This window comes from Hylobates moloch, unplaced genomic scaffold (genome assembly GCF_009828535.3).
Source record: "Hylobates moloch isolate HMO894 unplaced genomic scaffold, HMol_V3 SCAFFOLD_17, whole genome shotgun sequence".
NCBI lineage: Eukaryota > Metazoa > Chordata > Mammalia > Primates > Hylobatidae > Hylobates > Hylobates moloch.
In genome coordinates, this window is record NW_026652292.1 from 60,664,462 (window position 1) to 60,680,090 (window position 15,629).

Sequence of the window (15,629 nt, forward strand, 5' to 3'; positions counted from 1 at the left end):
TATTATAGAATTTCATTTTAAAGTCAATACAGTCTATTTTCATAGGCCATGATTTATGGCTGTTCTAAACTTCTTAAGTGGATGTAAGGCTTTGTAACACATATCTTTTGTTTATGGGTGACATTGTGTTACCATTACCAGACATATTAAATTGGTAAATCTTTCTTCTTTCAGGGTTGTGCCTCTTGGGTCCGTGCAAACTGTGAGTGGCTATACTTTCAGAGGCTTTATGTCACATACAAATAATTACCCTTGTGCTTACCTCAATGCTGCATCAGCCATCGGAATGAAGATGCAGGATGTGGACCTGTTCATAAAGAGACTTGACAAGTGTTTAAAGGCGGTAAGAAAAGAACAAAGTAAAGAGAGTGATGACAATTATGACAAAATTGAAGATGTGGATATTGAAGAAATGGCTTTAAAACTAGATAATGTACTTCTTGACACATACCAGGATGCGTCTTCATGACATGCGAAGGGTTTCTTCTTGATCATTTGAAAGAAATGATAAGGCTGTAGTACAAGCAAACAGTTTAAAGATAAGACTTGAGATTTTTGAATTGAGAATTTCATGGGAATATTCAATCAAGGAGTAGACTGTGGTCTGAACTAGCCATTGATGATTGTTAAGTTTCCCATTCTTAGACTGCATCAATCCTTGTGATCCTTAACAGGTTATAATATACAGTTAGCATTTTTCTAATTGTTAGAATATCTGTCAAGCATCATGACTCAGATAATTTTTACTAGTGTAATGACAGTAAAATTACCTTCAATTCTCTTTGAAATGTAGAGTGCTTCCTCCTAACCATTCTTTACCATTTCTGATCACACAGAATTGAGAAAGATCTCTTAGACCACTAGTTACTAGTTGTTTGTTGAGATGTGTAAGTCACAGTGTGCTGTAAAATGGACATTCCCCAGGGAAGCGGAGTCAAGGTATAAACTTTGGTTTTGACCCAAAAGCAATGGCTGTCAACTGGGGATGATTCGCTTATCTGAACAACATCTACAGACATTTTTGGTTGTCACAATTGGTGGGATGCTGTTAACGTCTAGACGATAGAGGCCAGGGTGCTGCTCAACATCCTACAATGCACGGGACAACTCCCCACAACAAAGAATTATCCAGCCCAAAATGTCATTAGTGCTGAGGTTGAGAAATACTCCTCTAAAGTAGATAAACTCCTTGAGTAAAGAGAAGTTTACCATAGCAACTTTCAGTAGTACTTCAAAAAAGATAGCTTTATCAATGTCATCAAACTATACTATATAGAGAATCTTAAGCGATATCCAGGGTCATGGGTTCTAAACATGTCATTATAAATTGTTTTATATGGCACTCACTGGTGCATTTTTCCTTTTGGATAAGGGAAAACATTATTCCACTTACTGTTTTTGCTTTAAGCACCCTGCATATATTGGTTAGTTTGTTCAGATGTTGTGCATAGACATCATCAAAATTAGCTAACATGGGTATTTTTGAACATATTTTTGCTAAGAAGATGAAAATCACATAGTATGATAAGCAGGTGTATTCCCCTCTCCTTGCCCATGTGCTCATTTTTCTGAGTCTGAAATTCCAGACTTACTGGCTTTAACAATAATTTTTGTTGTTAATTTAAGAAATAGACTTATTTAAGACTATTTTAAGAAATAGATACGTCATAGCCTGAAGATTTACTGAAGCTTCTGACCATGCCACCATGCCAAAGCTTTTTCTCAAAACCAGCTCTGTGGATCATGTTCCTAAAAGATGCTCATGGGGAGAAAATGTTTACAGACAAATAATTTTGGAGCTGCCTTTGCAAACCTGCCTGTTGGCATATTGAAGGCTCCAAGAATTCCTTCACTAAAAAACCCAGTAATATATCCTTATCCAAAGAGAAACTCATTTTTTTAAAGTGAAATATTTGTTAACAGCCCATTGAACATACTTTTAAAAACACTGTGGTAGAGAATGCTGTGTTGCCTTCTGGGCTGCATTTTTCTTATTGATTTGGCATTGTAACCTATATATGAGAAAGGGATTTTCTGGTATTTTGGTGACATTGTACATTGTCCCAGACTGTAAACATGAGCTCAGACAGATACCACTTCCTTTAATGTGTAAGGTAGACGCCTATGGTCACTGGCTTGACTACCTTGGAAGTCAATGACTATTTTGAGATGAAGTATTTAACTATGAATATCATAAAGGTTATTTAAAAATGTATTTATTTTATCTTTGGGGTTCAAACATTAAAAAAATTTACATAGCTGTAGTAACTCATTTCAAGGGAATAAATGCTGGATTAAAAAGTGTAAATTTTTAATGAGAATTTGGGACTAAATTGCAGAACCAATAAAGCTGAAGAGTTGCAACCTCTAGAGTCAAAAAAAGGGATTGAAATGTTGCAAATGTAAATGCTGGCAGTGCAGCTTGCTATACATGTAAGCCAAAATTGTTTTATAGAACAAGTGATCTATATTGTTGTGATCATCATCTAGCTTAAGAAAGGCCAGAGCTGGGAGAGTAGCAAATGTTTTCTCATCTGCAGTGTATCAGCAGTTCTTGGGCTTCAGCTGCTGAATAGATAATAATTCTAATTGAAGATAAATTACATGAACTCACATGTGAATGATAGATATGTTACAACATTTCGTTCCTGATGCAGAAAATCAGCTGTGGTTTTTATTATTAACCCTTTCTTTCTCAGTGGTTTTGGAATTCTAGCTTTATTCCTCCTGGCTTAAAACTTGACTCTGAGGGCATAGAATTCACAACAGTTTTTGAAGAGTTCTGTCTATTCAGGCTTTCCTTTGTCCTCACCCTAGTGTCATTTTCACTCACTCCCATTTCCACACATAAGTATTAAAAAGGATGTATTCATTATAATTTGCTGGTACTGATTGGTAAGGCTCATAATTGGCCTTTGTTATCTTTGTACTGTGATGAAGGCAGTGGATGATACATTACCAATCATTGCTGAAGATAACCTCTTCTATCTTTGTGACCCAACTACCCTTATTAAAACTATCAGGTAAAACATTGGAGTTAGGTTTTTAAAGTCACTGGGCTGTGGCAGTCTGTCTAGAAAAGAAAATTGTGTAACATAGAATATTCTTTTGGTCACTACACAATGCATTACTTGTACATGGCAGGGAAAGGAATTTTAAATCAAACTCGCAGTTTGGTTCTTAGGTCCTCTGCTGATGAATTCTCGCTCTATCGGGAATGATATGTGATGCCAGCCTTAGGAACCTGGTGTTCAACTGTAAATCTATTTAGCTTTTTGTATTAGTTGAATGAAGTTATAGAACATGAATTATTGAATACAGTTCTGTTCAGCCAATAGGCACTTGATATACAGAATGGTAAATTTAAATATAAATTAAATTTTTCTAATATTATGATCAGCACTTCACTGTGGTTCTGTGTCTTTAACCACGTTATAATAAGAACTGTCATTGAGGACTGGGCTACAGAATGAGCTTGTATTTTTAGACTACGTCTGTGGCTTCCATAGATTTTAGTAAAATTTAAACAGAGATAATTTGTGTTTACTGCTGATGTTACTTTAATATTGAATTAGTAGTTCATCCTGAGAGTTATACTTCACAGAGGAAAATAACCAATAGCTGAAAACAACAACAATAAAACTCTGGTGAGTCTGACTCATACTCGGACAAAGTTTTTGGAATACATACACATTTGGTGCATATAAGAGTTGGGTTTCCTTTTCCCACTTTCTGAGATGTACTAACTTCTGCCAAACCCTTAAGTGATTTTGTTATGTTTTGCACTTTTGAGGCCAACCTTATTTTGTAACTGAAAAAAATCCAGTTTTGCATACACAGAAATTTGGTCATTTTAGAAGTCTCACAACCTGAATAATTTGATAATAATTGAATATGCTATTAACAGCTTTTTAAGAAAAGGTTCTATTATTCAGTTTTTTTCCTTGTCTGTCATATTATGCTGGTTAATTTCTCTTATGGCCAATCTTAGTAGACAGACCTAACACTCACTGCATCCTTTTGTGCCTTACTTTTTACTTTCCTCTTGCCCTTTTGGTATGTGCACATGTAAGATGGTAAGTTTAAGGCTAATGAATATATGTTTGTAATTTCCTACTCACTACTCTGCAGTTAAAGCTAAGGCCTTAGGCAAAATCTAGAAATGTTTATATTGTTTTGTTTTTTATCAAGTGGTGTCAACTTGAGAAACACAAAGAAAGGCTATGCTTAACTGTATAACCATGGGGGATTTTAGCCATGAGAATATGAAGCTGATGTCAGCCTGCTAACCTGTTTTACCAAAAGGAAAAGATGTTTCCAAAAATGTTTTCAGTGTAGACTGTTTAAAGATAAAAATAAATTATATAATTTATTACATGAAATAAATTTTTAATAAGTCACTGACAGTACGTTATTTTACCTAATCATTACGATAGATAAAATCTGAAAGTACAAATAACTGAACTAAATTACTTGCCCATTTTTGATTCAGTCATCAGTATCAGCTTGTCTAGAAATCAGCAAGAAAAGTCATACCTTAATGAGAAGCATGAGTCATGGCTGGGGGCTAAATTAAAAAAAAAAAAAAAGGAAAGAGACGATATTCCAGCAATCATTTTGCAAAGGATCTATTGACTGTAGGAAGTACTTAGAAGCATTTAATCTTTTCTAAAAGAAATAGTATCTTTTATTTGAAAATAGGTTAATATCACTTTCTCCTTTAGATTTCACATCTAAATTGTGCTATTTGAAGTTTGCAAGTAGTGGCCTTTGATTTGGAATTTGATCTCTGCACTGGCATTTATTAACCATGTGAGGTCACATATTCAGCCTCTTTGAGTCTCAGTCTCATCAAATATAAAATAGATACAACCTTATAGGATTAAAGATTAAATGAGATAATGTATGGTAACGTGATTAACTCGGTATCTATGCATAGAGTACTTACTGTTAATAACTGCTATTATGCTCCGCAAAAAGCTATACTGTCCTAAGTTGTACTAGATTTAAATTTAAATGTATTTATTATTATGTAGTTTATTCAGTAGAACTTTTTTTGAGGGGGAGTTATCAATGAATTTTGTCCATTTGCCAGTGGAAATTAAGTTAAAAGTATGCAGTTGATTTTAGATGACCATTATTTTTTATCTTCAGGGTTTTTCTATTTTGGCTTTTATGGATTTTCGTTTGTTTTGCATTTTTGAGAATTTTTTTAAACCCATATTTAAAGTGCATTGACTAATTACCTGAAATTTCAGATCACAACCCGGAAAGATACACAGAAAAAGTTCACATCACAAACACTTCCACATTGATTATATTATCTGACCAAAATTTATGGTATAATAGGCAGATCTACAGGCATGCCAATTGTTCAGTATATTTAGCCCTATTCTTACATGACTTTATAGTAGAATAGCTGATCATGGCTCCCAAATGGATATCTTTTAGCAGACTTCTTTCCTGAACCCCGCACTTGTATGCAACTGCCTAGTCAACATCTTTTGCATGTCTGATGGACATCTCAACCTCCACATGCCAAAGGTGATTCGTTGATCTTCCCCCCTAAAAATCTGTGATCTGAACTTCTCTTCAGTTGATTAGGCCAGAAACCTTGGAGTTATCCTCCACTTTTCTCTCTCACATCCTATGCCAAATCCATCAAGAGATCATGCTGTATCTACTTACTAATTTATCCAAAATCAAGCCATTTCCCACCTGCTCTGTAACCAGCCAGTTCTGAACTTCCAGTGTTTCTTGTCTGGATTATGACAGTACCCTTGGTTCTCCTGGTTCTACCCATGTCCTTTTACACATGGGGCCAACTTGGTTTATGCTGTTCCCAGGGAAAAAAAGTAAAACCCACAACCAACCAAACTGCTGTATAGATCCATCCCCATGGAGCCCAGAGCTTCCTAGGCATGAAATTGACTGATGCACACACAGCCAGAGTGATCCTCTGGAAACACAGGTCCTGTCACTTGTCTGTTCGAACTCCTGCAGTAGCTCCCATGTCACTCAGAATAAGCCCAAGGCCTTGCTGTGTCCCAAAAGGCCCCACAGCACTGGCCATCATAACCACTCCTCCTTTATCTTTCTGACCCAACTCTTCATCTTTGCCGGCTCCTTTCCAGCAAAACTGGCAATCTTGCTGTTCCTCAAACACTCCAGGCATGCTTTGCCTTAGAGCTTTGGCTGAAGCTAGTCCCTCTGCCTGGAAACATCTCTTAACCCAGATGCTTGGCTAACTCACTTCCTTCATACTTTTTGCCAAAGTTCTCCCTTTTCAATGAGCTCTACCTCGATTACCCTTTTTAATACCGTAGCTATCTCCCCCTCCCCCTCCCCCCACTTAACAATGTGTAAAAATTGTCTTAAAACTGAGGGTTGGGCCTCAGTTTTAGGGTTTGTAAGAATCATCTGGAGTTGTTAAAATGCAGATTCAAATTCACTAGGTCTGGGGTGGGGCAGCATCTCTAGCAAATCCCTAGGGCATGCCCACACTGCTGGCCCATGACCACACTGAGGAGCAGAGGTCCAACATAGCATGTCATCTACATATTTATTATGTTGTACTGTTTGTCTCTCCCTCTCTGGCTATAGCATAAACTCCACTGAAGCAGAATCTTTGTTTTGTTCACTCATGTATCCTAAGCACCTAAACAGCACCTGGAACATGACAGACAGTCAAATATTTATTGCATGAATGATTCAATAGGTATTATTAAATATTTATATAACTATGTATGAAATCTCGTCATGTCTGATTGAAACTACTCAGTGGTTTTCCATCTCTCCTAGAACAGAGCTCTAACAATTTTACTTGAGTGGTAGACACAAAGAGGTTCTGTTCAGATCTTGCATGGAAAGACTCTACCCAGCTGAAAGGAGTGTGCTTAGCTGACAGCCTCCCTGCTGTTAGCTCCTTCAAGGTTAGCTCAAGCCTGTCTTTGAGCCAAAGTCATGGCCAGTTTCTGAGCAAGGCGCAGATACAAGGGCCTGGCCATTTCCACCCAGCGCGGCTCTGGAGCTCCCTGCTGGGCTGGCGGACACTTGGTTGGGTCTGCATCACAGTCCGAGGGCTCCCCCTGCCCTGCCCTGCTTCCCCTCTTTTCTTTTTTCAGGTGTTACTCCCCAACAAAACTTTTGCTGTCCTAACTTTGCCTCAGTATGTACCTCCCAGAGAATCCAACGTTCGATATCCATGGCCAGCAGAATGACCTACACTCTTCTGCACACCTTTCTACTCGTTCTTCTCTCCCTTGCTCTAAACATGTCTACTAAACCCAATTGCATCCACTTGGTACTACTCCAGTGACACCAATCATCAGTAAGGTTCATTAGCCTCATGAATCTTTTCTGTGTTGGCCATCGCAGATTATGCCATTGTTTTCGTCTGGCATCATTTTTTAGCTATTTTATGATTTTAAATACTAACTACTGTTTTGAGGAATGATTCATGACTTAATGATTTAGCACACCTTTGGTAAGTGGTCCATATGCCGTGAGAAGGTGAATCAGTTGTTCAGTGACCAACCTTCAGGAAGAGGTTTCTCCTGGGCACTACAGTGATCACAAAGTGAGAGGCCAGACTTCAACCCTGGCCCTGCCACTTAGTGGCCGAGTGATCTTGCACAAGTTACTTTTGACTCATCAGTAAAATGGGGATAATATCTCACAGGATTGAAATAAAGATCAAATGGAAGAATCTATCATATATAAAGTACTAGCAAAAAGTCTCATATATAGCAAGTGGTCTGATAGTAGCTATTATTAAATGAATCTTATTTAAAATTATTAAATGGTGGTTAAAAAAAAACTAGAAAAGATCTTCAGTAAAATAGCACCAGAAACAGTCTTTGTAAAATGTAGTTGTGTTTGTTGGCCTATCTTTATTAAATCCTGTTCGTTCTGATAAAGAAAGAAAATTGAGCCTGGAACTCTCTTCAGAGTGCTTGGCTTCAGTGGCCTTTTTGGAGGTGGCCACTCGCTCCCCTCCTCTTTGCTCCTGCCTGACTTGTACTGTTGGATTCATTTCTTTGTCTTAAGGCTTTTTAAGTCCTGTTAAATGCAGATGCCTCAGGAAATAGATAACTGCTATTTATCCTTATTAGTTGGTGACATCTTACTTTGGATGTATTTATCAGATGTTTCCCTAATAGTGGGCTTTTTGTTAAAAAAAAAAACACACACTTTTTATTATAGAAACTTTCAAGCATATACCAAAAAATATGATGACACCTAGTATCCATTAATCAGCTTTGGCACATACCAAGTCCAATTTTGTTTCATGTATAGCACCAGCCAGTCCTCCCCTCTATCACTTTAAGCAAATCTCATCGTCATTTCTGGGTGTAGCTCACATTTCAATATGTGTCACCAAAGGAAAGGACTCATTTTCATTTTTTAAGTCACAATACCATTATCACACCTGAAAAGTTTAACAATAATGTCTTGATGTCATGAAATATGCTGTCTGTTTCATTTCTGTAATGACCTTTCTTTTACCCGTTAGTCAGGATCCAAGTAAGATCACCTAAGGGTAGATTTTAGTGGGAAAAGGGTAAGAGGAGGGAATCAGGAAGCATTAGGAACCAGTGACAATTACAAAAGTGCAGAGAGGGGAGATTGAAAGTACTTGAGACAGTGTTTTTGTTTTGTTTTTATTTTTTTAAACAACTTTCCCCTGGGTTAATAAAACTGGATTTACAGGAGATGTTTATGCCTCCACACAGGCTCCCAAAGGTCTTTCAGGATGCTGGAGAAATTATAATTTGACATGCTTCAAATTTTGCTGGTTATCATGAGAAATGGACTTGAGTCCACACTGGTGTGTAATAATTCACTTTCAATGCCAACTTTCCCAACGTGAGGCTCTAAGTTAGAACCCCAAATAGGATTAGTTCTGTAATATGCTGGTGATGGGGTGGTAATTGTTGTAGTTATATAGAGCTAACTTTTATTCTAAAATGGATTGAAGACAAAGCAAGCTATGCTGGGTTCCCGCCAGCCAGGCTCAATGAGCCGAGAAGGCAGAGCGCCATCTCAAAACCAGTGTTCAAAGGAAAGGGGGACAGAGAGGCAACCCCGGGGTGGCGCAGAGGAGCTGACTGTGGTGCTTCTGGTGGAAGAGTCTCTGATGCGCTTAATGGATCACATGAGAGAGATGAAGGAGCTTTCCGGGAGAACTTGGAGCTTCTGACCAGATGAGAAGCTGAGAGAGGTCTGTTCCCACTCCTCCTTCCAAAAAACTTGGTCATGGGCAATCAGTGGGTCCTTTACACCACAGTGGCAGAAGGTACTTTTAGTTAGAAAACTCTCAGACAAACCAAACCAAACCTCACGTTGGAGACATTAACCTGGAAATGTAAGATCCAGAGTCCCTAGGAATCCATTAGTCTAATGAAATTCCCCATTTTAGCTCTCCCAGGTAATAAAGCAGATTCTGAGAATGGCAACCCAAAACCACACAGCCCCTTCAGGATGGCACTGAGGCAGGTCTCAAGCTGCAGCCAGCCACAGGCCCATGACGGCCAGGGGCAGGTCTGAAGGAGGTAGAGAAACCTTTTGCAAGACAAAAAGTTGATCCAGAAAACGTTTTCCCAGTTTTCGGATCAACTTTTCTTTTTTTCCCCCCTATAAAATGCATCGATTTCTTCAGTTTCCAGTGCCTCTCTCACCACATCCAGTTGATGTGCTGTTCCGTCATTGCCTGGTGACTCAGACCTTCCTGGGGTGGGAGAGGTGGGGGTGGTGGTGGGCAGGAGCATTTGAACAGTAATCCCTGCTAACTTTTCTTAAAGGCCAGTAAAAACACTCATCAGTTTTTATCTTCTAATTAAAAGCAAATGGACCTTTTAACATTAGGAAATTCAGCGTTTTTTGGGTTTGCATTTATGATCATTGTCTATTTTCCATTTATTCCCATCTATTTGCAATAAGTGTATTTTGGGCCAACTTGGTTTATGCTATTCCCAGGGAAAAAAAAGTAAAACCCACAACCAACCAAACTGCTTTATAGATCCATCCCCATGGAGCCTAGAGCTTCCTAGGCATGAAATTGACTGACGCACACAGAGGCAGCAGGTGCGGGGCCACATGCCACTTGCCGCCTTTTTTTTAGTGTGTGTTTATAATCAGTAAATGGCTGTAGATGTTTAAATGGTTGCCTAATACTGATGGAGAGCGGATGCCATTATAACTTGAACTTGTATTGCCACGCAGATGGTGGAAATAAACATCCAATTCTGCACACAATTTTGTTTGTTTCTCACTTTTAAAAGATCAGCTGAGTGTCAGGCATCCATGGTGCCAGCAGGGGGGCTGTGGCTGTGGTTGGGGAGCAATAGGAAAGCTGGGCTGCTGTCGAGTTCAGATTGGCTTTTGTGCTGACAGTCAAAAACAGCAGATTCCCCTGTAAGTGGGAGGGGGTTCCTGGCAGCAGTGGACTCCACCCCGGAGTTACCAGGCAGCAGCTCCAAATACCCTTTCACACAATCAAAATGTGTCTCCACAAAACTTAGCTCTTGGGCTCTGCTGCCTCTTACCCTTCTCCATCATAGAAGGGTTCCAGCCCTAACCATGCCTGCTGGAACCCTTGCTACACCTTCTTTTCTTTCTCCCTTCTCTTTCTTAAACACCTTGAAAAATGGAGCTGGTTGGACACAGTGGTGACCACACCTGATTCGGTTTCACCCTCCTAGCTTCTCTTGTCTGTCCCTTGAATGCCCATTGGTCTCCTACATTTTGTGGGACCTTAGCAAATATTTCTTGAACAAATGACCAACCGATTTGTTCACACTCTAGAAATAACCAACAGGGTTTAATGATAGCCTAGTCCAGAAATATTTGTTTTAACAGATTTGGAATAATCACAGAAACGAATCTCCGTGAAATTTTGCAAATCAGTGAGCAGAAAAGAGCAGAGTGAATTTGGGGACAGGGAAGTCTTCCTAGTGCCTTAAAATTGCCTCGTGGAGGAAGCCCACACCTTGGGAAGAAGCCCAAACCTGGGAATGCCCTGCAAGCCATTTCTCTGGGACGGTGACACTGGCCCCAAATGTAAATGTTTTAAGAGGTGAATCCATGCTTCAAGGTAAAGAATATGCTTCATGAGGGAGCAAGGGGCGCAGGGTTTATGACAAAGGCCATTCCCAACAGGCTTGGTCTGTTTTATTAATGAATCCTGCAAAAGCAAGGCAAACCCGCCCCCACTTCCTCCAGTTGGCTTCTTTCCTTTATACCAGCCCTCTTTCTCTGAATCATTTCCATTTCTGTAGAGTGCTTTCTGGATTACAAAATGCTTTCATGTACACTATTTTGTTTTCATCTTCTGACAGTTTTAGGAGCCAGGCAAGGTGTGATGATTATCCTTATTTTGCAGTTAAGCCCCAGAGAAGTTTGGTGACTTCCATGGCTTGTCTTGTCTGGCGTCATCCTGAGGGTAAGGTCTGGAAACCCTGACGCTCACAGTTCTGATGCTAGGCTTGGAGCTTTCTTGGAACATTAAAACATGGGGTAGGAGCCTTTGCTTTAAAGCGGGGGTGGTCAGCAAATTTTTCTGTAAAGGGCCAGGCAGTAAATATTTTAGGCTTTGCTGGCCATACCATTTCTGTTGCAACTACTCGAAAGCAGCCACAATCTGTAAATGAATGGGCATGGCAGTGTCCCAATAAAACTTTACTTATGGACACTGACATTTGAAATTCATATAATTTTCATGAGTCGTGAAATATTCTTCTTTGGTTGCTTCCCCCCACCCACCGGCCAATCCTCTAAAAGTGTAAGAACTATTCTCAGCTCATCGGCCATGCAAAAATAGGCAGCTGGTTGGATCTCACTTGTCGGCTGTGGTTTGCCAACCCTCCTTTAGAGCTGGTTCTGCTGTTTATCAAGTGTGTAATCTTGGATAGGTTCCCTGGATAAACCTCAGTGTCCTCAGCTACAAGATAGGAAAAGTAAGGAGGAGTTCCTCCGTCAGGGACTGGGGGATGCCATGGAATAACTGTGAAGTGTTTAGCATGATACTTACGTAGATCACTCTTGGGAGTGGGAGGTGTCATGATAAGATGATGCTGAGTCCCTTGAAGTTGTTTGTCCTCCCATAATATACTGATAGGGGGTGCTTGTCACTGTGTAACAACCTCAGCCTTTTTTGCACTTGGTGCTAGTGAAAAGTTGAGGGAAAATCCAACCATGCCCACAGGACAGAAATAATTTTTTTTTTTAAACCAAAGAAAAGCCTTTTTAGAAAATAGCAACTTATCAGGGACAAGAAGTGTCCAGACTAAATGAGAGCAGGCTGCACGTTGGACCTGCTGACATGAAGCCAGGGCAAGGTGCTTCCCCACTCTGGCCTCCGTTTCCTCCTCCGTATAAGGAGAATTTTGGATTTGGTCCTCTCCCAGGTCAGTCCACCTCTAACACTCTGTCATGCCAGGTGATAACCAAAATAACTAGATCCAGAATTCATGTCTGCAATGCTCTTGCTTTGCTAGTAAGGCCCCTGCCACCAAGGGGAGATCACACATTTTCTAGATGTCCTTTTTTACCTCCCCACAGGGTCACTGGGGCTTCCCTGTAGGTGAGGTCATTGGGCAAGTCTACCTCTCTACACCTCAGTTTCCTCATCTGTGAAATGGGGATAATAACAATGGTCTCAACAGCACAGGGTTGAGGGGAAAACGAAATAGGATGCTAGGTGCAAAGTACATAGCATGGGACAAGCACTTTGCCAAGGCTGACGAAGAGCTCAGTGTTCTGCACGTCATTGGTGCCCACCTCCATGCTCAGGTCCTCAAGAGACCCATGACGATCTTCCCTTGATCTTGGCTTTGGTGTTGGTGATGGCGGTGATGAATCATCTAGTAGCCAAGTAGGACTTTTTATTCCTGAGGACTAATGAGACTGTGAACTTTGCGAATCCTCCACTCCTAGCAGCCAGAAGACTCAGCCCAGGCCAGAGGTCATGGTCTGTGGGGCTCTGGTGGTCAATAGAAGAGGCCAGGATAGAGTGAGGTGGACAATGACCGTGAGCACAGAAAGCTGCAGAGGAGCAGGATCCGGGTAGGAGCCAGAGTCTGTCCACTCAGCATGTGTGAACCTGGCCTAGATTTGCCCAAATCCAGCTCTCTGCTCTCCCCTTTCAGAAGCAGAAGCTTGTGACTTGGCATCTGTTTCTGGAACCCACTATGGCCAAACCTTCTCAGAAGATTTTGCACCTTGAGCCAAAGAGGATGCAGGGCTCTTGGGACCCAAGAGGCTGAGTAGGGCTCCTGCCCTCCCTCTCCAGCCTGAAGTTTCCCATTCATCAGCTGGAACCTTCACACCTGCCCAGAGGACTGCTGACTCGCACTGACAGTGGCCACAAGGTGACAGCTTGTGTCCTGTGGGGGTAGATGGTGATAACCATCTGGTAACCAAGCAGATGAAGTCCTGGGGTGATGAAGTCTTAGGAAGTAAAGAAGATTGGTCTTATCCTTAGCCATCCTCACTCCCTTGGAGCAAGCCCCCAAAGTCCCTGCCACAGCAGGCCCTGGGCATAGAAGGGATGACTGATGACAGTGTCATTGTCAAGGATGGGTATGCCAAGGATGGAAGAGTGGCTGCTTCTGCCTTGCACCATCCCCTTCTCCTGAGCCAGTCTCCTTCCTACCTTTTGACTCCCTCTCAGGCAGTAGTCACAGCCTTCTAGAGACGAAGCTGGAGCAAATCACAGGTCAGCTGGCCTGCAGGGCAGTGGGAACCCCCAGGGCATGGGTGGAAAGGGCGGAGGCGGCCTGGACCATTTATCTATCTGCCTCAGATTTACTGAGCACTGGCCAGAGACTGCTCATTTCTTCTCAATATTTCCTCCTGTCCGTTAGAATCCTAACTTCATCTGGAAATAATGCTGCCCTTCCCAGTGGGAATAACACTGCCCTTCCCAGTGGGATGAGCTTCCTAGCTGATGTAACCATGCATTAAGGTTAGGCCAATGAGATGTAAACTAAATTATTGTATAGAACTGCTAGAAATTTTCCCTAAAAGAAAAATGATATGCCTCTTTGTGCCTTTTTGTTCCTGGCACAGAATTCAGATGTGATGGCTGGAGCTTAAGCAGCCATTGTGGGCCATGAAGTAGACATACTAAACCTGCTGCAGAAGCAAGGTGGAAGGAGTCTGGACCTCTGATGATGACAGTTTCACAAGACTTTTCCTGGGGTGTACACCTACAGACACCTCTTATTCCTGAGAGGCAGATAAACTGCTCCCTTTTAAAGCCACTGTTGTTCCAAGTTGATCTGTTACACATAGTCAAACCTGATCCAAACCCGAAAATAAAAGAAAAAGCCAAAAAACCTGATCCAAACTGATTCAAGTCCCTGCTGTGTGACAGACACTCTTCTAGGTTGTGGTGAGCCAGCAGTGAGGATAGGATGGTCGCCAGCACAGTGACCATAGTGCGTGCCCTGTACAGCCACATTCTAGTGGAGAGAAAGCTATATATGAGGAAACAGTAATGTTATGAAATAATTGGTGGCATGAAATAAAACAGGTGATATTGAGTGAGACACAGTTCTGAGACTGTCTCATGTATTAACTAATTTTCATATCAATTCTGTGAGGTGGTGACAATTATCATACCCATTTTACAGATGAAAAAGGAGGCCCAGTGGGTGGGTAACATTGCCTGCATAAGGACACACGCCAATGAGCGGAGGAAGCAGCATATGATTCCCAACACTCAGCCTCCAGAGCTCACCCTCCTAGCAGCTCCCCCAACTGCTTCCAGTAGAGAGAGGAACCACTTCTCAGGAACTGTGGCCTGACCAGCGCTGGGCCCTCTGACTGATATCGAGTAGTCTTTTTTTTTTTTTTTTTGCCCAGGCTGGAGTGCAGTGATGAGATCTCTGCTCACTGTAACCTCCGCCTCCCAGGCTCAAGCGATTCTCCTACCTCAGCCTCCCAAGTAGCTGGGACTACAGGTGTGTGACACCACGCCCAGCTAATTTTTGTATTTTCAGTAGAGACAGGGTTTCACCATGTTGGCCAGGCTGGTCTCAAACTTCTGACCCAAATGATCCGCCCACCTTGGCCTCCCAAAGTGCTGGGATTACAAGCGTGAGCCACTGTGCCTGGCCCTATCCAGCAGTCTTGATAACAACACTATTCCCTTCAGGTATGACATTTTGACCATGATGATCCTGGGGCATGAGACTTACTGGTGGCTGCCCCCAAGAGCATGCCTGGCAAGAGTACCAGCTGGAAACTGCATGACCTTTCTGGGGTGAGGCACATGGCCTTTCTTCCATTGCCTTTTATTGGTAACAAGTAAGTCACAAAGGCTGGCCCAGTCTCAGGAGGAGGGGACACAGACTCCCACCTTTCTCAAAGAATATATAGATTTGTTTAGAACCATCACATGAATCAGTGAAATGTGTGCTCAGTGATGGTCACTGGGTAGGGAGGCCCCTAGGAAGCAATTGGAACACAGACATGGTAGCTGGAGCTCAAGCAACCATCTTGTTCCATGAGGACTCCACGGACAGACACCAGGAGCCAACAGCACTGCACAGACAATAGTGACCATGCGCAGTGAGTGGAATCTCAACCTGACTCAAGTGAGTCCTAAGAGCTAGGAGTTGAGG

General features: G+C 41.6%; 1 protein-coding gene across 5 annotated transcripts in view; it reads left to right on the forward strand.

The window, feature by feature from the left end:
- The window catches only part of SEPSECS (Sep (O-phosphoserine) tRNA:Sec (selenocysteine) tRNA synthase), a 50,698-nt gene extending 36,051 nt beyond the window's left edge, over positions 1–14,647 (forward strand). For 3 of the 5 annotated variants that reach the window (XM_058430154.1, XM_032135247.2, XM_058430153.1), the window contains one exon: positions 175–4,289. In XM_058430154.1, coding sequence (XP_058286137.1) covers positions 175–469 — 295 coding nt within the window. In that variant the 3' untranslated portion in view covers positions 470–4,289. Of the gene's footprint in view, positions 1–174; positions 4,401–14,070 lie in introns of those variants that run through there. The other 2 variants (XM_058430152.1, XM_032135250.2) reach the window with 2 other exon arrangements.
- The last annotated feature ends 982 nt before the right edge of the window (positions 14,648–15,629 follow it).